A 20,472-nucleotide genomic window follows, 5' to 3' on the forward strand; every position below is an offset into this window, starting at 1 on the left:
ATACGATAGCATAATTGAGTGACTGATTAAGCATCTGGAGCGCCAGTGTATCCTGGCACATTTCGGGCGAATGGCAAGTAAATATAAGCAATAAGTTACTGTATTTGATATAGCTCCCAAGCAATCAAAAGCTCAATATATCCTTTGCAACGCGTTGTCTCCTTCCCGCCGCTGTGTGTAGCAAAACAAGCAATAGATCAATAGACAATGACGCGCATATTCTCACTTATGCAAAAAAAAGAGCAAGCTGGCACATCCTATCGATGTAGCGAATAAAGCAATTGGTCGCCGCCATATCCAGTCCAGACCCGAAACAAACCGTTGACGCCCTCTAGAAGTACCTTGATAAGGGGAATAGCCAGCCCCAAACTCCTTTGCGTCAAATGCAAAATAAAATATGCAATAGTAAATCTGCACGTGGCACTCACAGAGTAGCTCCCATGCCGTTCAAGTCTCCATTGATACCAAGGAAATGGAACCTATGAATGAATGATAATCAGCTCTTTGGTACCTAGATAGGGAAGATAGCACCACAAAAACGCGGTAAAGACAAGAAACTTACCAGTCTTCAACGTTCAGTGTAGCTGGGACACCAACCCCTGCAGCAGAAGAACCCGTGCTCCACGAATCGTCTGGGCTTGCGCCCGGATTTTCACCCATTACTCCGTCATAACCCGGCGGCCACGCTTGACTAGACATGGTAGAAGCTGCGCCTGCGTTAAATCCATGCAGTCCTTGCAAAGACGAGCCCGCTTGTCCTTGCATCGGAATGGGAACGGCGCCTGGCTGCGGAGTTTGCTGATGGTGGGGCTGCATGACAGGAGTCTGTATGGAGCCAGGCTGCGTCTGAGATAGTTGCGGATCAATGATAGGATTGACCTGAGGCGAAAATTGTGAGAGGGAAATGTTGGATTCCGCGGGGAAAAGCTGATCTGGCTGAAAGTTCTCCCACAGACTCTGAGAGATAGGTGGCGAGTTGCGGGTAACTAGGTAAAGATCGGGAGGGGTGGGTGGGATGGAATAGGACGGGTTGAACGGAGTTGGAGGTCTGGTGTTGGTTGCAGACGTGCCGCCACCCATGAATGTATCGCCGCCCTGGCGGATGTGTGATGCCGTTTGCGGTGGAGCAGCCATTGACAGAGGGTTCTGGTGCTGTGGCTGCGGCTGTGCTTGTTGCTGCTGAGAAGGTTCGCGAGAAGATACCATGGTCGGCGACTGAGGCCGAGATCGCTCATAGGATACTTGTGGCGCTGGAGGACCATTACCAAAGCCCAGTTCCATATCATCAAATTTCCGCTTTGGCTGGTTCTCCCGTCTCCAGAGGGGCGAAGGTTCTTGCTTGGACGATCGGGAGTGCCTTTTCCCTGCCGCCTTCTGCAGTCGTTCCTCCAGGACCTTGTTCCCAAGAATGGATTCAAAAAGGGTTTTAACCATTTTTGCTACCAACCAGACTTTGGAAACTTCACCCAAGGCATTGAGGCATGTAGTGATTTTCTCTCTCGTTGCAGCCTTCACAGTGGGGATCGGCGAGCGCATCTGATACACATGCATGATCAAAGCCGAGAAGAGACTGTAGACACTGGGAAGGGGTTTTAGCAAGGAGCAGCGGTGGCATAGTCAGGGTCGAACTCACAGGAAAGCAGGGGTAAACCGAAGCTCGTCATGAGCCTGCAAGTCTTCTACAATTGCGGTAATCATGCAAGCGGCCTGAAAAGCAATATTACGAGAAGGGTAGACCGACTCTGGAGGCATCGCTTGGGCCCCTTGTGGTGCTGGAGCAATGTGTACGCGATGCAAGAGGCATAAGGTGGTGCTGCAGCGAACGGTTAGCTTCATGGAAGAGGAGCTTTAAGGCACAAACGTACTAATAGGTAGAATGCAGGAGGGCAGACCAAAACTGGTGGCGCGATCGTTCCCACAGGATTTCCTTGGGACAATTCTGCAACCAGTCGGCCAGTGCCATGTCACTGTGGGTAAGATCCATTGCGTGTTGGCGGCGGAGTTTGGATCCTACTGAATATTGCTGAGCCAGCACAAGACCCATGATCTCACACAGCTTGACATATTGCAAGAAAAACTGAACATGTAGTTTGTTTGGAGGATATTCGGCCGGTCCATCCGAGTCGTCTTCGACGAAATCATCTTCGGAGATCATCTCAACGTCAGTGTCATCGGTATTGATACCGACTGGTCGACCGAGCGCGACCGCGACAGATCGATCTCGTGTGAAGAGTGTCCACCAGATTCTTCTCCACAATCGTTTATCCGCTTTGCTCAGCTGCGAGCCCTCGACGCTAGATGGTAATTGCAGAGTCAGATCTAACATCTGAAGAAGAGGATGGTTGTTTTATCCGCGGAACGCCTGAGGCTCACCTCCTATGCATGCCAGAACCCTGTGCAATGATAATTGCGGCGCGGGTCCAATAGAAGACGTTTTTGGTTACGTCTGAACCAATGTTAGCGGTTAGAGTAGGAATTTTCGTGGGCCCAGATGACGACTGCGTCTCACCCTCAGGACCTTCCCAGTACCAGCCCATCAAGACCAAAGCCTGGATGATTGTGACGCGATCATCTTCGTAATTGGCATCGTAAAGTGCCTTTGCTCGCTTGTAAAAAGTCATGGCTGCAGGCGTGGTGGAGCCATTGGCGTCCATTAGTTGAGGGTTTGTGCATACTCGAGACCCAGCAAGGAGAACGGCCTGCAAAAGTAAAAGCGATGGCGGGTTCTTAGGATCACGATATCGTTTCATAAATCGACTGCGGTTGATCACCGGGGCCACGGGAGCAATCCACCGGAAGAAGGACTCAACTAGATCATCGCACAGTGCTCTAGGGGGGAGCAGGAACGCGCCGCGTTGATGCAAAATGTCAATCTCCAGCTGATCTAGCTCTGTCGCCCGTGATTTTGAGCCCCGGACATTCTCCGGCAGCGGATAATGCACCACATCTGTCGTGCCATGCCGGTCATGAACGAGAAGGGTCAAATTGGACGACTCTCCCAGATAGGCAACTCGGCCAGCTTCCTTGATGGGTGCACGAGCAAACTTGGGCTTCATAAGCTCAGCATAGGTATTGGCTGTCACGGCCTGCTGCGCAACCTGATTTTGAGTAAGGTGAGTCGAAGGAGTACCATCCGACGCATGGAAGCCTGTGGTTCGATTGTCAAGAAACGAGGTCACAGAGGGCGAGGCACTCGCAGGCGGGGTATTCTGCACCGAATCGGCGCGGTCGCTACTCGACATGATTCACGTAAGCCATGATCGAATGCTCTAGAGCTGTTGAAGCAAATTTTACCTATCCGATTCTTTCGCTTTCCCCGGTGCCCTTTTGCGCTTCGGTGTCGGGATCCTGCATTCGATGGAGAAAGCCACGCAGTTGGTGCATGGCACTCCCAAGCTCGCAGCGTCGCATCGGACCTTGAAAAACCATCAGCTTTCCAACAACAATTCTCGGAAGGTTTGCGGTCGGTCCAGCAATGAGAAATAAGTATTCACCTTTCGCGCATGGCAAGTCTATCGAAAGCGGATTTAAAAAAGTTAGTCACAAGTCTTTCCTATGCCGAGGCAAGTCGGATCGCGCCGAGGCCAAAACATACCTCGCAAGCTCTTGAGGCGCGTTGTCTATTGAAGACAGAGTGAAATGGTTAGTCACAAATCCATCATGACATGTCATTTTCGTAAAAAGTAAGAAATTCCACACGAAAGGAGCGCTCACCGCCTGAAGCTTGTATGACCGCCGGAGTTGATGTGGGTATTGGAGCCCGTGCTGACTTGAGGCGAAGTAGCTTGGGGATGAACTGAAGTATTGTTTTGAGGAGTTGCGGAATTCAGATTCTCTGTCGCCATAATGTCGACGCCGACCAGAGTCGACCGGGCTCCAATACGAAATTTCGAAAGACGGCTGGAGAGACGCTTTGCGGATGGAAAGTATGTAATATCGAATTTGAAAGGTGTGTGACCGCCCAGCGTCAGGCCTTCATCGCAATGCGGCAACGTTAAGGTTTAAGGTAATGGGGCATGGCATGCACTGGACAGCCGGAAGCGAGATGGTCCCGAGCGGTCCCCCAGTTCCGGGGCGGTGTTGCGGTCATCGATTGGTTGCCGACCATTTGTATCCGCTGGTACCGCCACTTGATGTTAATTCCCTACCTAGTCTCCAAGTCACCTCTCGACGACCCCCTTTTGGCTTCTGTGGGTTTATGTCCATGAAGATGTACAAAAGGACCAAACAAAGTCAAGGCTGTAATCCCTTCTTGTTTTGTCCATTATTTCCCGAGCACGATCAAACAAGTGGTTTGGAACACATTTCTTCCCCTAGCTAATCAGTATCAGCTGATGTAATATACGTTTCATGCATAAGGCCTGACCAACGACAAGGGTCTCATCCTTCGAAAAAGCGAGATTTGAACTGCGTTTGCTTTCACTTGTCAGGAAACATGGGCGCAGACATTCGCAATGGAAGAGATTGCACAAGACTATACGCAACTCGATGGACTACTTGATGATGCATTCGGCCATTAAACTGGGTCGACACCTTTTCCAAATCCAAGCTCAGTTTGGGTTTTTAGCGGTGCATTGGTCTATTTAGGGTCGTTGAGGATGTTTCAACATGCTGCAGCTGCAAGAAAGTATGTTGATATCTGTCTTTGTTTGGTATTCTGTGTACTTCAGACATTTTGCAGCTGAATTTGCCCATGAGCGTGGATAAGAGTCATTCACATGCATTTCTTCTGTTTCAGGTTGGTTGATTTGTTGGTGGAACGTATATACCCAGAGTGTCGGGCCGATCACCACTCTCAATACCGACCAGATGAATCCAGCAATCAGTCACTAGCTGTGTCAGTTCAAGAGCAGATCGAAATCGTGATTCATATTCATGGCGCCAGCTTCATCTCCCTTTTCTAGAGGATCTCCGCAAGGTTTGCCGTCGTGTAGAAGTCTTGGGCTCGTCATATACTTCCAATTCTACCTCGTCATCCTCTTCTTCATCCGCCTCTTGTCCCTCGAAGTAGTGGCTGCGTACCGCTCTTTGGCTCCTCTCCGCTGCCTTTCGGGTCGGCATGGCCCTTGTTCTCTTTGGGGTTTCAGAATGCGAAGGGCCGCTGAACGAAGATGATTGAGATTCAAGATATTTTCGACCAGGATCAGTTCTTTTGAGTTTTCCTCCTTTGCCTGCCTTGCTATTAGAAGATTTGAGGGTTTCCGGTAGCGGTGATAGTTCATTGGAACTTTCAAATTCAACTTCCTTCTCAGATATTGAAGCATATTTGGCACTCTCATGATCGCTGCTTGCGTATTCACACTCCTCGCCATCTGCCAGCTGATAAGTATCTTGTAGAGATATGGGTGCTCGGAAAGTAGAATCTTCAGCAACCGTGGAGAATTTTTTCGGGTCTTCCTCATCACCTTCAATCAAAAAACCGCCGCCACCATGAATTTCGTTTCCAGTTTCGTCGTGTAGTAAGAAGCCACCTGCACCGGCAAATTCATCTGCGCCAGGCTCGGGCTCCCTTGTTACAGGAGCTTGGTGAGTTGTGTCATCTATAGTACCTTTGGTTTTGGACTTGTTCCGGTTCGTAAAAGGATTGAGCTCATCCTTGACATGAGCATCATCACCGCCATACTCATCCCGAACCCTGGCGAAAATCCGCAATCCCATGAGAAGTTTTCTCCACAATGACAGTGTCAGCTTGGCCCTCTTGTCATCTTCTTTCCGCTTTTTCTCAGCTTCAGCAATTTCCCAAGCATCAATAACCATATCTTCGTTCTCGGCCGCAACAACTACTCCTGTGATCACAGGAACTGCACGTTGGTTTCCAAACTCGAATCCAGTGACAGCTTCAGCGAAATCAATACCCAAATTTCTGCATACTCTCGCAGTGCCTCTAAGTGGAATATGGACAGCTCCTTTGGGGACCATTGACGGAACATAGCAGTCCATATTTCCAAATGCATTCTTGGGAATGATCCCATTTTCAATGGGCGGCGGAATAATCCATTCCGTTTGGTTTCGAGAATACAAACCTTGCTTCATTTTCTCTCCGCCACCGCGCTCGGCCTCCTCGATTTCGCGTTTGCGAATCAAAGTGACCGCACGCATTGGAACAAGCTTTAAAGGATGCTCCCCGGGTTTTACTCGTCGACCCTCTTTATGCCAGCTTTCACTGGTCTTGCAGGTGACAACATCCTTTCTCCGAAATACTTTTTCCTCTTTTGACTTCTCGCCTTTCCCAGTCGTAAATGTCTTCACGTGACGCGCTCGAGGTAACAATGCTTCTTCCCTTCGCAAATGCCTCTCCAGCACAAATTCCGCAGAATTTTTGTATCCTTGTAATGTCTCTTCGCCCGCAGGCTTATTCGCCTTATGGATATTGGCGGGTTTGAGTTCGTTTTCTTCCTCCAGGTCATCCACAGCAGTCCGGTCCTTGGCATCTTTGGCATAGAGGCGCATAACCGTTTTAAACCAGTCGCGCTCTTCGTGCCTCTTAATCTTGCCGCTTGCGTTATAAACAGGAACTTTTTCCACAGGCAGTCTTACTCCCTTTGTTTTCCCAGGCCACTGTCGACGTTTGAGATACCGTACTGTCACATCCTTGGCAGTACCGTCAGCCGAAAAGGCCACAACGTACGCCAGGACCTGCTTAGCCTTTTCTGCTCTTGCACCTCGAGGTTCGAAGGAGGCGAATAAATCAGGTGTAGATGCAATTGTTGAGATAACGAGGGGGTCAACCGCGAGAAACCGAGTGGTTACCGGAGAGTATACTTCGGTCCAATAGATTGGGAACTGCAGGTCTTTATCCACTGATCTTCCAATTGGTCTCTGCGGTGTAGATGTTACTTGATCGATCTCTGAGTCAATATCACTCGGCGGACTAGAGAGGTCACTCGAGTTCTCTGACAGAGATATTGGGGCGTCCTGGGTGCCTCGCAAAATTCTCTTTCGACCCACTAGGGTGGATTTCTGGGACAGCTGGGCTGTGTTTACAGGTACATTGTAATCTTCGAGATGAGAGTCTCCATCTGATGCACTTTCGTCTTCAAACGTGTCCGACGGCCGGTCAGTCATCTTTGATGATGCTCGGGAGGATCTCTGGCCGCTTTTCGAGCTCGCCATTTCTCCTTTCGACCACCCGAATCCGATTGGTTGCAAGCTCGACACAAGCCTTGCATCAAGTCCTAAGCCTCGCAATAGTGCGGTAAAGAGCTGAGCGCCAAGGTCTCGACTTCCTTCACAGAATTTTGCTCTTTCTCGAAACTCTTTGATGCCCATGATTCTCTCGCCATGGATTTCTAGATTATGAGGTTCATTCTTGAACGACGCAAGCTCTGACTCAACCACAGCAAGAGGCTTGTAACCTTGCTTTCGAAGTCCAGGAGTGACAACCTTGAAGCGCTTCTTCCAAAACGCACACAAGACCCTCATAAATCGGATAAGCGGATCGCCATGACTCGTATCAGGAACCCCTTTCTCTAGCCTCTTCGCACCATCGCCCCAATCCCTTTGGCTTTGTCCCTTAGACCTCTCCCCTGCCGCGGCTTTCTTCCCTGTCGAACGTTTCGCAGTCTTCCGCTGAGGCTCTTGTACCGGTAATCCAGATGCTAGTCTCCATTTTTGGTGCGCCTCCACGATACTTGGAGGCAACTGCCCGACTAAAGTATTTTGCACTTCTTCGTCGCACATCCAAGCATTTCTAGCTAGATTGTGAAACAGCAGGAGTTGCACATGCATGCAGTGAGTGCGTATTCGTATCTGTCGTTCAATCTTGCTGGGGCCTTTTTTCTGTCTTGTGTCTGTGAATGACTCAACCGGTCTGTTGTCCTTATCAAGTGTAAGCTCGAGGTCTCCAGAGGGTTCAATGGCAGAAGTTTGCGGAGTAGGTTGGTCCACCGCCATGGCATCTTCCCAATCCATATCCTCATCACTACCGTCACTTTCGCCGGCGCCTGCTCCATCAAGCTTGCGACGCTTTGCGGAGTGTGTCCCGTCTTGGGCATCGTCAAATTCCGCGCTGCTGACTTCGCTCAGAGAGGACGAGTCGCTCTCATCTTGCAGGCTGTCGAGGTAAGCTTTGTTGTCCTCTACAGTTCTTGTTCTCCCACGTCCCGCGTCTAGGGTGTCAAACAGCGTTGGCCTTGGTCGACTGGGCTTAGGAGTAGAGCCGCCTGCGGCAGGAGCATTGGATGGTGAGTGCCGTCGCTTGTTTGGCACAAATGGTGGCATTTTTAAATGAGAGATGTAACTTTCAGTTATTATATCATCGAATGTAATGATTACTAGCGATCATGGTACCGATTTTAATTACATTAGGGGTGAAGCATTGTCGACGATAAAGGGTTTTGGAGGTAGGACTACACGATAAGTCGTTAACGTCACCGAATAACGGCCATCCAGACAAAGTTTCTTAGTTCCCTCGGCCTAACCACCTCCCTTTCGTACCTGCGCCATAAGGAGAAAGACCTCGGCAACAAGCGAAGATCTCTAAAACTATTCCACAGCCTTGATCGAGAGGCTGTCATGTTTACCTATAGGTCCAGTGCTCTTACTCTGTAGCCGACATTATATAATTTATCTCATTCATATATTTATGCGTATGTATCAATTAATAATCTTAAGTGGTTGATATGCCACTGTTGTTAGGGGGTTTTTTTTTTTTTTTTTTTTTCCTGAGTTCATTAGTTTAATTAATTCCTAGCTTCTGTAATCTAATATTTATCATTACGATTCTTATATCTTTCGAGGCTATACTATTTGTTATCGAGACACCATCTAAATATGCGTTAAACGCCTGTTGACCATACGAGATGCTACTTCTTGCGGGCTAAAAGCAAACCAGTGCCAAATTCCAGAAAGATGTCTTTCTCATCGTCCAACCCTCTCTCCGCCGCCTTCATCTCGTCTGCCATCTCATCAAACACGTCCCCGGGCCCACCAGCATCGCGGCGAGTCAAGTTCGGATGAGCTTGTTGCCACTCATGAAAAGCACTCCAGGTTCTCGCGTATTCTAAAAACTGGGGCAATGTCATTTTCTTATCCAAAAACAACGTTCCTTCTCCTGACTTTGGGCCCTGTACTCCAGGCTCATACTCTATGCGCTGGATATCCTGCCATTGAGATGGCGGCGGTTGAATGTCTCGTAACTTGTTTTGCACGATTGATCGCCCTGGCTGGGACCAATAATCTCCAAGATATTTTCCACCTGATCCGTATGCGTACCGGTCGACAATCTTAGTCGCTTCCGGAAATTCAACGAGCACTGGATCTTTATAACCCCAAAAAGCCAAAGTTGCGCCAGGCCTAAGTATTCTCTGCAGTTCAGCGAATAGCTTTGGGTAATTAAACCAATGAGCTGCTTGGCCGGCAACAACCATGTCGACAGAGTTGTCCGCTAGGAACGGGAGTGACTCCGCAGAAGCAGCACGGTAGCTGACGTTTGGATATTTATCCGCCGGGGTTCCAGATTCTGCCTGCTTGATCATGCCATCTGATGGGTCTGCGCCTACTAATTGATCAAACTCCTTGGATAAAGCGCGCGTGACAAGTCCATGTCCACATCCGAGATCCAGACACAGCCTCTTCGGTCCTTGGTGGTAGGCGAGGATCTTTTCGTAGAGAGAAACCGGATACACTGGGCGAACAGCAGCATAGGAAGCATAGGAAAACGTGCTTTTGCTGTTTTCGGTTGATCAATAGCTAGATTGGATCGAAATTTGGTTGACAGGAACATACGCGAATGTCGCCATAATTAAAATTTCTTCAATAATCAATCCAGCTTTTGTGAATTGCAGAGTTGAAAGAACAAACAGATAAAGCCGAGCAAAAGTGACCAATTTAAAGGCTAATTTCGGACAATGGACTTTCGTAGATGATTAGGTGCGGGGATTTTCAGCTTGAAGCTCTAGGACCTCGGTGATAAGATGGTTTCTCCGGTGTCGGCATTCGGCTTGAGGCGGTTAGCTATCGATTAATACTGGTGAACGATGGCGTCATCTAAGGGCTCAAAACATTACGAAGTACACCAGAATCTGTCCTCTGATTCTAATTTCTGAAGGTGCAATCACGCCAAAAAAAAAACCGTTCGCAATATTCAATTTGAAATAGCCATGGAGGCTGCAGTCAAGACCTTCTTTTCTTCACCGTATTTTGCGGTCGTTGGGGCGAGCCAAAATCCCGCAAAGTTTGGTCACAAAGGTACTTCGGAGCAAGGAAGCATTGCTTTGAAGTAAATCAGCTGCTGATTAAACATCGTAGTGTTTGCCTGGTATGTAGCGCATTCTCTGCCGGCATCACCAATCAACCCTACCTCTCCAGCCATCGACCTGGCAAGTACTTCTCATCCCACCGTTGCCTCCGTCTCCGCTCTCCCGTCGCCAGAGCAGACGTCGATTTCGATAATTACTCCACCTGCTGTCACAATAAAAGTATTGGAGGAAGCAAAGGCTGCCGGTGTTCCCGCAGTGTGGCTGCAGCCGGGAACTTTTGATGACAAGGTACTGAACTTTGCAAAGAAGGAGTTTCAGGCCGCTGTTGGAGGGGATGGCGGCTGGGGGTCTGAAGGCTGGTGTGTTTTGGTGGACGGAGAATGGGGTTTAGAGCTCGCCGGCAGAAACTGGAAGAAACAAAGGATTTAAGTATAATACTTTCAGGGCAAGAGGAAGGCTTACACCATGATGATGAATGCGAGAGCAAGTCATTGCCTTGCTCAATGATAACGACTTCTTATGCAAGGCTGAAAGGGTTGGGTTATTCTCTCATTTTATGAGTTAACATGTTTGGAGACGGTATTTTTGATTTAATTCATGAATGGAAATTTAGTAATTGGATTAATTCACTAAATACATGTCTGGAATATGGGTAAACATCAGTTCCTCGCTTGAAATTCACGAGATATCTGAAGTGAAGAAAAGTAGATATAAAATCGGAAGAGTCATGCATCTCTTGCCTTACATAGTACTATTCCCTGCGTCTATATAATCCAGGGAGAATCCCTGCTTCACAAAAACCCAATATCCTTAAGGCAGAAACCCCCATAGCTCTCCGAGCCGACAACATCCCGCCGCAATTGTTTGAACCCCATGACAGGGTGGTTGCCTAAGCGACAAGTCTGATCCCCCAGCCACCTCAGCGACCTTATCGGTTCCGTCCAGCCACAACTGGCACCTTAAATCTTCTTCCATCGCGCCTTCTTAGGTCCGCGCCAGAACCTCAAAGCTGTGCGTGGTGCTTGTCCGAAAGACGGTCCTTCATTCTTTAATTTTCATGATGCTTGTTTAGACACGGGGTTTTTGCGCTGAAAAGCGCCCTCGCGTTGGAGACAGAACTTCACTCAGCTCCGTTCGCCTTATCTCTCATTGTGCTTCGCTCACCGCCAGATCATCGACGGTCTTATGTAACAATGTCCTCCTCTTTTCGCATACAGCAGGCCCCAGAGCCGACGACACTGAATAATTCTCTGTTCTGGAAAAAGTCTGAGATGTCTTTTCACCAAAATCATCAGACACACTCGAACTTATTCCAAGTGCCTCAGACACCGTCTGCATCTTCATCACAATGCTACTCTATGCCCCTTGGTTCCGACAACCGGCCGTCCATCTCGTTGCTTCAGGATAGGGAACGCTTCGCGGACTTTAAGTCTTTTCGGGGCTCTCCAACCTCGAGCCCAGAAAGCTCGATGACTAGCTCAAGCGATGTCATCAGCCCACCTCCTTTGGTAAATCTGAAATATGACCTGGCAGGTGGTCTGGAGACTCCCTCTGGAAAATACGGCCTCATGACGGAGGAAGATGCCGAAAGTAATCAATACGACATCTCCTTCCGTCGGGGACGTGGAAACGCTGGACTTTTCGCTGATCCCTACAAGGCGTCTATGGGCGAATACTTTCCCCCGCTCCCTTCAGCACTGGCTCAGGAGGGCAATGGAAGGAAGCGCACCCATTCAGAGATCGAAGACTCCAGTGGTGGCAGCTGGGGAAGCTTTGTTTTCAACATTGTGGGTGGTGTTGCTGGGAGATTATGGGATCTATGCGCTCGCACGAACCCTTTTCGCGGATTCCACTCAGGTGTTGCAAGTGGCCATTCTATTACACGACCTCGGCAGGGTTCGATGAGTATGGGGGGCTCATGGTATTACGTTCATGACACCGATATGCAGGATGCAGGAAGCTCTTCGCCGCAACCCTTGCCCCAAACGAAAAGTCTGCAGTACGAACCGCATCGGAATCATCAGCAAAGCAACACGACAGAGAGGCCAAGTAAACGTCAGCAAACTAGAAAGGCAACTGAAAATAATCTTTCCGCGAGCTGGGTTATGGTGTCTTCTTCGAATAAGGAGCCGTCAAGTAGCTACGCCTCCATTGCTACGCCCTCGCGGAAACCTGCTTTGCAAACCGTTGATAGCAGAGCTCGGCGACCGTCCCTTGCAAAGCTCTCCTCGAACTCGTCATGCAGGCCGCTTTTCCCTGCCAGACGCCCCTCGTTTGTATCACAAGCTAGCGCCCCCGCTTCTATGTCCGCGTCTTCCGCCTCAGTTGCATCTCCGCGCTCATACGATATATCTCATACTGCTGGTCCGGCGCGATCAACGCGATCAACTTCAGGTACAAGCGCCTCTAAGCATGCCAACAAACATTTCCTCCCGGAGACACAACGATATGCGGCCAAGCGGCGAAAACAAGAAAGAGAGTTAAATACAAGTTTTCGCAACATGAACCGACAGCTTCGATCCATGATCACTGAAGGGAAAGAAGCTTTGGCATCCTTTCCTTAACGGCGATAGTACCGAACTCTATTGGACGATTTCCCTTTTGTCTTTTTCTCCTTGGCAGTGCTTTTGCACATCACTTTTTCTTCATCTCTCCCATCCACTCACGCATGGCTTTGGCACTACTGTGCGCAGCCCGAAACACTTAGACGACCAGATTGTATTAGCGTTGGATGACACGAATTGGATTACCACACGCAGTGTGCAGACGCCATTGCGCTGGCCCGAATAATGAGGCTTAATGACTAGACGACTTACGTTCTCTTTCTGATTCATCGATACCTTGCAAGAAGTCGGCGCCCTCACCGAGAGCACCACGAGGATTGTATGCATGATCTGCAATTTCTGCTGCACGTTTTTTGAAAGACTGTTATCCGCACAAGTTAGTTTTTGTTAGTTTTCACTGTCACGTTGGAAAGAAAAAAATTGAGAAAATTCATTTGGACACTGACCTCGGTTAATACATCAACAATTTCCTCGTCCTCGAAAAGATCTAAAATGCGCGTGCCAAGCCGGTAAAAGTGCGGTGCTTGACCTCTAAGATCCACGCTCCGGGGTGATGCCTTGAGCGCATTAAGCACCCGCTGAGAAAGCGCATCTGGAATGTCCAACGTAATTGGTGCCGAATTGCCCAAGCTGAGAAGAATTGTTAGACTCAACGTAAACAAGACGTGATTCTTGAATATCAAGAACCATCTGTGTAGGCGCAATCATTGCTCTACCTTACTGCCAGCATCTCCGCAAGCCACAGTGGTAGCTCGCACCGTGTGCCTTGTTTCATCTGCGCAACATTGCCTCGTTAGTTCACTCTTTTTCTTTCTTATTTAGTTTTTCACTCCAATCTGGTGGCTGTTGTTTTCATAACCCAACAAACGCCTTCATGGCAGCAGATGAGGCAAAGATTGAATAAACTCACATCTCCACCCGCATTGCCGCTGAGATATCCTAGCCCTGGCACACTCAGCTCAAATGTACACGGCACTTTCTAATGCAATAGTCAGCTATCCAAAGGGATCCAAGCAATGTGTCACATGGAAGAAGTAGTAGGTATAGTCCTGACCTGAGAATCGGTGAGAATTGAATCAATGTCGTAGTATGACCCCATTTTTATAAGAAGAGCTTCAAGGGTACAAAGTCTCTTGGAGATGATGGAATAGAGAATTGTTGTTGGCTTTCCTTTGCGTATCGGTTTATCCGTGGGGTTTATCGTCTGTCGCGTTTCTCGTGTAAAGTGTTGACGCCAATCTACGCGTTAGAGTACAAAGTACGTAGTACGTCCCGAGGTCGTAAGCAAATTGTGCGCAACTGGTCTTAAAAGCTCAACGTATATCTCTGCCTCGCCGAGTCAAGTGTCGTAGAAGCATAACATGCTTCCCTCGTTCCTATCTTCTGTCTTTTTGAAGAGTAGTTATACAAATATTGCAAGTGCCTTTTTTTTTAGAACAGTCAGATGATCTCATTACCTAAATAGCTATAATGTGGCTACTTATTATATAATTACTAACAAATGGCAAACCCCTCGTAACTATGTTATTCTAATGGGCCTTTTTGGTATGGGAAACTACGGCGCTGGGTCGTGTCTACCTAGGGTTTTGGCATAATCTCCGCCACAGTTTGCAATTTATGGCGTATTCTCTCTGTATGTGACAAGAGCTTGTTGGTTCTCTGCTGTAATGCTTAGCTCTCGGGAATAACCAGAACCGGATAACGCTAGCGAAACAATCCACTGACGTCGTCTCTGTTGTACCTATATCGGACCTTTCGGAATTCCAGATACAACAACAAACCGAAAAGCAAACGCCAAAGCTCCTTCAAAAGAGACTCCTTTCCGACTTCTACTGCTGGCCTGGGTCCTTTCATCTACAATGTCGCCTCTTACCACAAGGCCGATCCACTTTGGGACCTTTTTGGTCAATTCCCAAGTACGCCTAGCCACCAACCATTTCCACCCCCAAATCTCCATGAGTTTGACCTGACGCCTTTCAGGTCTTCCATCTCACACCGTTATCATATGCATTGGTCAATCTCAAGCCAATTCTCCCTGGACACGTTCTAGTTTCTCCTCTGCGCGTGGTTCCACGAGTTGCGGACCTTACACAAGCCGAAGCAGCCGACCTTTTCTTGACCGTTCAGCGCGTGAGCCGCATGGTGGAGCGAGTCTTTCGGGCGTCCAGCATAAACATCGCCATCCAAGATGGTGTCGATGCCGGCCAGAGTATACCTCATGTCCATGCGCATATCATCCCTCGGCAGCGCGCGGATCTAGATTCCAGAGGGGGTGGGGATGCTATCTACCGCTTGTTGGAAAGCGAAGAGGGAGACGTGGGCAAACATCAGTCAGAACAACAGAAGTACCGTGAGAGGGCGAAGTTTCCTGCTGTCGATGCCGATGAAAACCGAAAACCGCGGTCTGAGGAGGAGATGAGAAAAGAGGCGGAGTGGCTGGCATCTGAGATGCAGAAGGAACAAGAGTCATAAAAAAAATCACAAAGGATTCAAATCTGCTCTATGGTGTTTTTGGGAGGCCTACGAAGCGCCTAAGAGACCTGCCAGAGGCTCCCAGATGCCCGCATGCTACTTTTGCAACGACGGCTAGCTTGCGACCAGCAACCATCGGCGCATTACCCTGCCATACTTCTCTTCAAAAATAAGAATCAAGTCGAGATTAATACCGACATATGATAGATACCCTAATACGGATCGGAGGTCGTTTCACATCTACTACCTAGTGGGTAGTCTGCGCATATTCCCATGGCCTACATTGATCCTCCGATCAGGCGCAAAAAGAGAGGATGATGGTGTAAATAGACTTTAGGGACGCTGACCTTCTAGACATAGACATTACGCCTTGTCACAAAAGAAATGTCAAGTTTTTCATACATCCATATATCCTTCAATTTGGTTGAATATTCTTTTTCACCAAATAAATATTTTCTGTTGGTGGTGATCTTGTCATGACCGGTTTGGCCACCATATACTGTCCCAAAGTCCTCACCCTATCACTCATTCTATTCCCCACCTAGCGTGAGAACATCGAAATTACGTTTAATTTCATAAAGAGAAGAGTTTCAACTGAATTGTTTATCCAGTTGACTTGCTATCATTTCATCTCGTAATAATCAGTTATTTCGGGGACATCGTCTGTGCACGTGACTTGATGTACATATGGATTGTGATTGGCGGATGAAGACGTAATTCCAGTGGCGGCAGGAAACCATGGCGAGACAGCCAATCAGAATGAGTCAATGGTCGATAACCCTCCGCTCTCGCTTTGGATTCCACTGGACGAATGGCTCATAGGAAACCTGGGGTATCTCAAAGTCAGCTTGACCCCGAGTGATGGATCATCGCATCTCTTAAACTATTCAGTCCAATCGAATCAATTGTTCCACCTTACGTACCATTCCGTCATTTTCTGATCAAAGAAGGAAAATACAAGACCGAGGGCTCATCACAAGAGCCCAAACATTTTCTCCCAAAAGACTTCTGAAGAGTCATAAATTTCATATCTCCGTTCATACAGTTCCAGAGCCATGTCCTCTGCCTCGTCCTCCTCGTCTGCTCCTGGAAGCTCGGCTGCTTCGACGGGCAAGACGAGCATGCTCAGCAAAGCCTTCTCCAAGGTCGACCTTGACGGTCACGATCTCCCGCCTTCACCCGCTCCCTCTAGTCCGCACAATGGTCGAAAGTATGCGTTGGCCACGGAGCTAGTTTACACTGAGAGCAATGACCAGTACAATGCCAGCAGTGTTCCCATTTACCAGGTAGATCCCACACTCTTTGATTCAAATGAATGTTTTCGCATCTGCAGAAATTGACATGTATGCTACGTTAGACTGCAACATTCAAGCAGACTTCTGGCGGCGGAGGCGGCGAGTATGATTACACTCGTTCCGGAAACCCTACCCGCTCCCATTTGGAGCGCCATCTCGCAAAGATCATGTCCGCTAATCGCGCTCTTGCTGTTTCCTCGGGAATGGGCGCTCTGGATGTCATCACCCGTCTGCTTCGTCCTGGTGACGAGGTTGTGACCGGCGATGACCTGTACGGCGGTACTAATCGTCTACTGAAATATCTTGCAACCAATGGCGATATTACCGTCCACCACGTTGACACTACCAACCCCGACAAGGTCCAGGAGGTTCTTGGCCCGAAGACCGCCATGGTTCTTCTGGAAACTCCCACGAACCCGCTGATCAAGATTGTGGATATTTCCACGATTGCGTCTCTCGCTCACGCCGCCAACCCTAAGGCTCTTGTTGCCGTTGACAACACCATGCTCTCACCTATGCTTCTTAACCCGCTCGACATTGGCGCCGACATTGTGTACGAGAGTGGAACGAAATACCTGTCTGGTCACCACGATCTCATGGCTGGTGTGATTGCAGTCCAAGACCCCGCCATTGGCGACAAACTCTTCTTCACCATCAACGCTTCCGGCTGCGGCCTCTCTCCATTCGACTCCTGGCTACTGCTCCGTGGTATCAAGACCCTCGGTGTTCGCATGGAGAAGCAGCAATCCAACGCGCAACGTATTGCCGAGTTCCTCGAGTCCCACGGTTTCAAAGTCCGCTATCCCGGTCTTCGCTCACACCCGCAGTACGACCTGCACTGGTCCATGGCGCGCGGCGCAGGCGCTGTGCTGTCATTTGAGACCGGCGACGTCCAGGTCAGCGAGCGTATTGTCGAGTCTGCCCGCCTCTGGGGCATCAGTGTCAGCTTCGGCTGTGTCAACAGTTTGATTAGCATGCCTTGCCGTATGAGCCATGCTAGTATTGACGCCAAGACTCGGGCAGAGCGACAGATGCCTGAAGACATTATCCGGTTGTGCGTCGGTATCGAGGACGTTGACGATCTCATTGATGACTTGAGCCGCGCGGTAAGTTTATCTATCTTCACATCACTGGCTGCTAGTGATTAAAAAGGAAAAAAAAACTAACTTTCTTCCTTTAGCTCGTACAAGCCGGTGCGGTTAACGTCACGCTCAATGGATTTCATGCCCTCAATGCCCCTGGCCAGACGGTCGGATCATCATAGTGTGATACCCGTCCGCTAGCATATCTCCTCCTCTAGGGTTGGTTCTTCGAACTTTATCACGCTGCCAAGTGCGGCTCGTTTCGGCTTCAAAACATATTTTTATCTTATTCTTTAGCGGCGTCTGGCATGGGTTGCAACAATTCTAGCATTGGAACATTTGATTCATACACAATTCTGTCTTGTACATTTTATATACCATATTCGAAAAGTAGAGATTAGCACCAAGTGCGCAAAAATTCACATGAAATCACTCGATTCTGAAAAAATGGCAATACAGTGCCAGTATGACGCTGAATTATGGGTCTATTTGCGTATCTGGATATGCAATGCACCAATATGCTAGAATGTAATACTACAAATGAACAATATAAATCGAGAACCCAACTTAAAGAGGATCGAAGGATTTTTTCTGAAACCTTCCCTCTTCCAAAGCCCTTTCCGTATCGTTGAAACATGAACCCGAAAAGTCAAATAACGCAGTCAAGTATTCTGCTGTACAAGATCCAAGACCCGCCCCTCCCCATTTCAAATCATTCCTCCTCCCCACCGGAGAAGAGAAGAAAAAAAAAAAAAAAAACCGGGAGGGAGCATAGCTTTAAACAGACATCTTCATAGCAATACCTTTATGCGGCGAATACCCCTTGACTTCAAAATCTTCTACTCGCCACCCATCAATACTACCTCCCTTTTCACGCTTGATGTCGAGCGTCGGGAACTCGCGCGGGTCTCGCTGGAGCTGCTCCGTCAGCGCGTCAACATGGTCGAGATACACGTGCGCATCGCCCATTGTGTGTGTAAACGTGCCGGGAACCAGATCGCACACGTGGGCAAGCATGTGCGTGAGCAGCGCGTACGAAGCAATGTTGAAGGGAACGCCGAGACCCATGTCGCACGAGCGCTGGTATAATTGGCAATGAAGCACGCCGCGTTCTTCTTTTCGATTCTGAGACTCTTGAGCCGTCTTTGAGGGCTCATCCTGGGTCTGCGGCACCGGCACCGGCACAGGCACAGGCGTGCTCGTTCCTGAACCTGGAGTCGGCGTCTCGGCTGGATGATGATGATGATGCTGCTGCTGCTGCTGCTGTGGTAATTGGTGTGCAGTTTCCGTTGAAACTCGAGTTACATCAGCTGACGTAGTTGTTGCAGTCTGTCTCCGCCGAGCACCCGCGGCAGGTCGTTTCGACGGAAACGAGACATAAAACTGCGCAAACATATGGCAAGGAGGGAGCGCCATCTTTTTGATATCCGCGGGGTTCCACGCGCTTAGGATGATCCGACGGTCATACGGCCGATTCTTTAACTTGTCAATTACTTCTGCGAGCTGGTCGACGCCCTGGCCCGTATAATCGGCGCGTGCGTCGACGTATTCGGCGCCAAAATGGCGCCATTGGAAGCCATATACGGGACCCAGGTCGCCGACTTCGCGGTGCGAAAGCCCCACGCTGTCGAGAAATTCGCGGCTCCCGTTGCCGTCCCAGATCCGGATCCCTTGCTCCGAGAGTGGCACGGAGGATGTGCAGCCGGACACGAACCAGAGGAGTTCAGCGATGACGGCGCGGAGAAAGACGCGTTTGGTGGTCAGGAGGGGGAGGATTGGCGTGTAGGATTGCGCATCGGTGTCGGAGGCTGCATCTCTGGGCGAGGAAGAAGACTGGGAGGGCTGCGCAGTAGATGTAGATGTAGTAGAGGGATCTGATGTAGACGAGGTTGAAGAGGAAGAGGCGGAGGGTTTGGACAGGGAGAAGCGCAGCGGAGGAGGGGCAAAGAGGGAGTATGTTCCTGTTCCGGTCCTGCGAGAAATGAATTTAAATAGTTAGTGATTATGTATGTTTTGTAAAGAGTAGGTGAAAGTAAAGATGACAATGGAGGAGGCCATTATCGTACCGGTCAGGACGATGCTCGCCGTTGTCGAGAATGTTGCGGATCAAGTCCAGATATTGATATTCCTCGTGCGCATGGTGTGCGTCAGAGGCGAGAGATACGATGCCGCCTTTGAGTGATGCAGGGTCTTGTTGGTGAGCAGATGAGCTCTGAGGGTCTGACGAAACTGCTGATGGAGACATCTTGTGGGTGGGAAAGCCGTTTGTCTCTCCTCTCTGCGTTTGATTTTGCAAAATATGTTTGGTTGTAAGGACCTGCGCAGTGCAACTATCATCTGTATCGCGTAGCGTATCGCGAATCGCGGAGCGCGGGGCAGACGCGTAAATTGGAAATCGCGTGGCGTGGTGCGCTTGTCGTTTGCGACTACCACCTGTATTTGCCGCCGCGCGGTGCAATGCTTTTATCAATGCAGATGTCTCTATTAACTAGGAATTGAATAAATTATTTAGACTTTTATTTGTTTCACTGTCCATTTTGAGGGGCTTGGAATTAGAAGGTCGGTCAGTGTCAAAATCGAAGCAACTGTGTATGACGTCTACGATTCAGCGATTCGTCCTTGCCATGTGACGGTAAACCAAATATCTTCAAACACAACAACATAATGCGCATTTCAATCGTGGATATCAGGATGTGAATGACGGTCTTCACATTTACACTAGGTAGAAAGCTGACGGGGTTGCTGTCCAGCGCTCTCGCAATGTAAACATCTACGGCTCAATTGTCTTCCACTTAGAGCCGATTTGCAATAGTATACTACAGACCCAAATGAAAGAGAAAGTAAATGCATCATCCAATCT

The 20,472-nt window shown here is 49.0% G+C and overlaps 9 protein-coding genes across 9 annotated transcripts; 4 read left to right on the forward strand and 5 right to left on the reverse strand.

Annotated features, from left to right (window-relative positions):
* Nucleotides 1-63: 63 nt before the first annotated feature.
* On the reverse strand, nucleotides 64-3,709 carry L228DRAFT_244314 (hypothetical protein). The gene is made up of 6 exons (XM_018331892.1): nucleotides 3,596-3,709; nucleotides 2,374-3,512; nucleotides 1,866-2,294; nucleotides 1,634-1,813; nucleotides 563-1,579; nucleotides 64-479 (listed from the first exon to the last, which is right to left on the reverse strand). Exons 2-6 carry the CDS (start codon nucleotides 3,240-3,242, stop codon nucleotides 425-427), a joined length of 2,550 nt encoding a protein of 849 aa, XP_018191024.1. The 5' UTR covers nucleotides 3,243-3,512; nucleotides 3,596-3,709; the 3' UTR covers nucleotides 64-424.
* A 1,178-nt stretch (nucleotides 3,710-4,887) lies between these two features.
* On the reverse strand, nucleotides 4,888-8,220 carry L228DRAFT_236564 (Rad4-domain-containing protein; the record flags this gene model as incomplete). Its single annotated transcript, XM_018330843.1, has 1 exon — nucleotides 4,888-8,220. The coding sequence occupies one exon, from the start codon at nucleotides 8,218-8,220 to the stop codon at nucleotides 4,888-4,890; it is 3,333 nt and encodes a 1,110-aa protein (XP_018191025.1).
* Nucleotides 8,221-8,660: 440 nt separating this feature from the next.
* On the reverse strand, nucleotides 8,661-9,866 carry L228DRAFT_217821 (S-adenosyl-L-methionine-dependent methyltransferase). Its single transcript, XM_018330167.1, has 2 exons — nucleotides 9,727-9,866; nucleotides 8,661-9,669 (listed from the first exon to the last, which is right to left on the reverse strand). The coding sequence occupies exons 1-2, from the start codon at nucleotides 9,738-9,740 to the stop codon at nucleotides 8,805-8,807; spliced, it is 879 nt and encodes a 292-aa protein (XP_018191026.1). The 5' UTR covers nucleotides 9,741-9,866; the 3' UTR covers nucleotides 8,661-8,804.
* Nucleotides 9,867-10,027: 161 nt separating this feature from the next.
* On the forward strand, nucleotides 10,028-10,853 carry L228DRAFT_217824 (NAD(P)-binding protein). The gene is made up of 2 exons (XM_018330168.1): nucleotides 10,028-10,188; nucleotides 10,249-10,853. Exons 1-2 carry the CDS (start codon nucleotides 10,101-10,103, stop codon nucleotides 10,626-10,628), a joined length of 468 nt encoding a protein of 155 aa, XP_018191027.1. The 5' UTR covers nucleotides 10,028-10,100; the 3' UTR covers nucleotides 10,629-10,853.
* Nucleotides 10,854-11,175: 322 nt separating this feature from the next.
* L228DRAFT_244318 (hypothetical protein) lies at nucleotides 11,176-13,239 on the forward strand. The gene has a single exon (XM_018331893.1). It carries the CDS (start codon nucleotides 11,393-11,395, stop codon nucleotides 12,761-12,763), a length of 1,371 nt encoding a protein of 456 aa, XP_018191028.1. The 5' UTR covers nucleotides 11,176-11,392; the 3' UTR covers nucleotides 12,764-13,239.
* Nucleotides 12,796-13,992, reverse strand: L228DRAFT_280713 (DNA replication complex GINS protein PSF3). The gene is made up of 6 exons (XM_018335813.1): nucleotides 13,818-13,992; nucleotides 13,674-13,742; nucleotides 13,480-13,538; nucleotides 13,210-13,393; nucleotides 13,016-13,124; nucleotides 12,796-12,901 (listed from the first exon to the last, which is right to left on the reverse strand). The coding sequence occupies exons 1-6, from the start codon at nucleotides 13,860-13,862 to the stop codon at nucleotides 12,834-12,836; spliced, it is 534 nt and encodes a 177-aa protein (XP_018191029.1). The 5' UTR covers nucleotides 13,863-13,992; the 3' UTR covers nucleotides 12,796-12,833.
* A 583-nt stretch (nucleotides 13,993-14,575) lies between these two features.
* Nucleotides 14,576-15,580, forward strand: L228DRAFT_244320 (HIT domain-containing protein). The gene is made up of 2 exons (XM_018331894.1): nucleotides 14,576-14,679; nucleotides 14,744-15,580. Exons 1-2 carry the CDS (start codon nucleotides 14,623-14,625, stop codon nucleotides 15,233-15,235), a joined length of 549 nt encoding a protein of 182 aa, XP_018191030.1. The 5' UTR covers nucleotides 14,576-14,622; the 3' UTR covers nucleotides 15,236-15,580.
* A 482-nt stretch (nucleotides 15,581-16,062) lies between these two features.
* On the forward strand, nucleotides 16,063-18,046 carry L228DRAFT_244322 (cystathionine beta-l). Its single transcript, XM_018331895.1, has 3 exons — nucleotides 16,063-16,521; nucleotides 16,593-17,636; nucleotides 17,711-18,046. The coding sequence occupies exons 1-3, from the start codon at nucleotides 16,291-16,293 to the stop codon at nucleotides 17,792-17,794; spliced, it is 1,359 nt and encodes a 452-aa protein (XP_018191031.1). The 5' UTR covers nucleotides 16,063-16,290; the 3' UTR covers nucleotides 17,795-18,046.
* Nucleotides 18,047-18,369: 323 nt separating this feature from the next.
* On the reverse strand, nucleotides 18,370-19,926 carry L228DRAFT_244323 (thymidylate synthase). The gene is made up of 2 exons (XM_018331896.1): nucleotides 19,679-19,926; nucleotides 18,370-19,584 (listed from the first exon to the last, which is right to left on the reverse strand). Exons 1-2 carry the CDS (start codon nucleotides 19,855-19,857, stop codon nucleotides 18,390-18,392), a joined length of 1,374 nt encoding a protein of 457 aa, XP_018191032.1. The 5' UTR covers nucleotides 19,858-19,926; the 3' UTR covers nucleotides 18,370-18,389.
* Between the last annotated feature and the right edge of the window lie 546 nt (nucleotides 19,927-20,472).

Source organism: Xylona heveae (assembly GCF_001619985.1).
Source record: "Xylona heveae TC161 unplaced genomic scaffold L228scaffold_2, whole genome shotgun sequence".
Lineage (NCBI taxonomy): Eukaryota > Fungi > Ascomycota > Xylonomycetes > Xylonales > Xylonaceae > Xylona > Xylona heveae.

Coding starts and splice junctions, on each gene's coding strand:
- L228DRAFT_244322 (XM_018331895.1), top strand. CDS start 16,291: ATGTCCTCTGCCTCGTCCTCCTCGTCTGCTCCTGGAAGCTCGGCTGCT. Junction 16,522..16,592: donor GCAGTGTTCCCATTTACCAG/GTAGATCCCACA, acceptor ATGCTACGTTAG/ACTGCAACATTCAAGCAGAC. Junction 17,637..17,710: donor TTGATGACTTGAGCCGCGCG/GTAAGTTTATCT, acceptor TTCTTCCTTTAG/CTCGTACAAGCCGGTGCGGT.
- L228DRAFT_280713 (XM_018335813.1), bottom strand. CDS start 13,862: ATGGGGTCATACTACGACATTGATTCAATTCTCACCGATTCTCAG. Junction 13,743..13,817: donor CAATTCTCACCGATTCTCAG/GTCAGGACTATA, acceptor CTATTGCATTAG/AAAGTGCCGTGTACATTTGA. Junction 13,125..13,209: donor TTGTTGATGTATTAACCGAG/GTCAGTGTCCAA, acceptor TGCGGATAACAG/TCTTTCAAAAAACGTGCAGC.
- L228DRAFT_217824 (XM_018330168.1), top strand. CDS start 10,101: ATGGAGGCTGCAGTCAAGACCTTCTTTTCTTCACCGTATTTTGCGGTC. Junction 10,189..10,248: donor CGCAAAGTTTGGTCACAAAG/GTACTTCGGAGC, acceptor TAAACATCGTAG/TGTTTGCCTGGTATGTAGCG.
- L228DRAFT_244314 (XM_018331892.1), bottom strand. CDS start 3,242: ATGTCGAGTAGCGACCGCGCCGATTCGGTGCAGAATACCCCGCCTGCG. Junction 1,814..1,865: donor CTCCTGCATTCTACCTATTA/GTACGTTTGTGC, acceptor CGTTCGCTGCAG/CACCACCTTATGCCTCTTGC. Junction 1,580..1,633: donor CGGTTTACCCCTGCTTTCCT/GTGAGTTCGACC, acceptor ACCCCTTCCCAG/TGTCTACAGTCTCTTCTCGG.
- L228DRAFT_244320 (XM_018331894.1), top strand. CDS start 14,623: ATGTCGCCTCTTACCACAAGGCCGATCCACTTTGGGACCTTTTTGGTC. Junction 14,680..14,743: donor CCTTTTTGGTCAATTCCCAA/GTACGCCTAGCC, acceptor GACGCCTTTCAG/GTCTTCCATCTCACACCGTT.
- L228DRAFT_244318 (XM_018331893.1), top strand. CDS start 11,393: ATGTCCTCCTCTTTTCGCATACAGCAGGCCCCAGAGCCGACGACACTG.
- L228DRAFT_244323 (XM_018331896.1), bottom strand. CDS start 19,857: ATGTCTCCATCAGCAGTTTCGTCAGACCCTCAGAGCTCATCTGCTCAC. Junction 19,585..19,678: donor GGCGAGCATCGTCCTGACCG/GTACGATAATGG, acceptor CATTTCTCGCAG/GACCGGAACAGGAACATACT.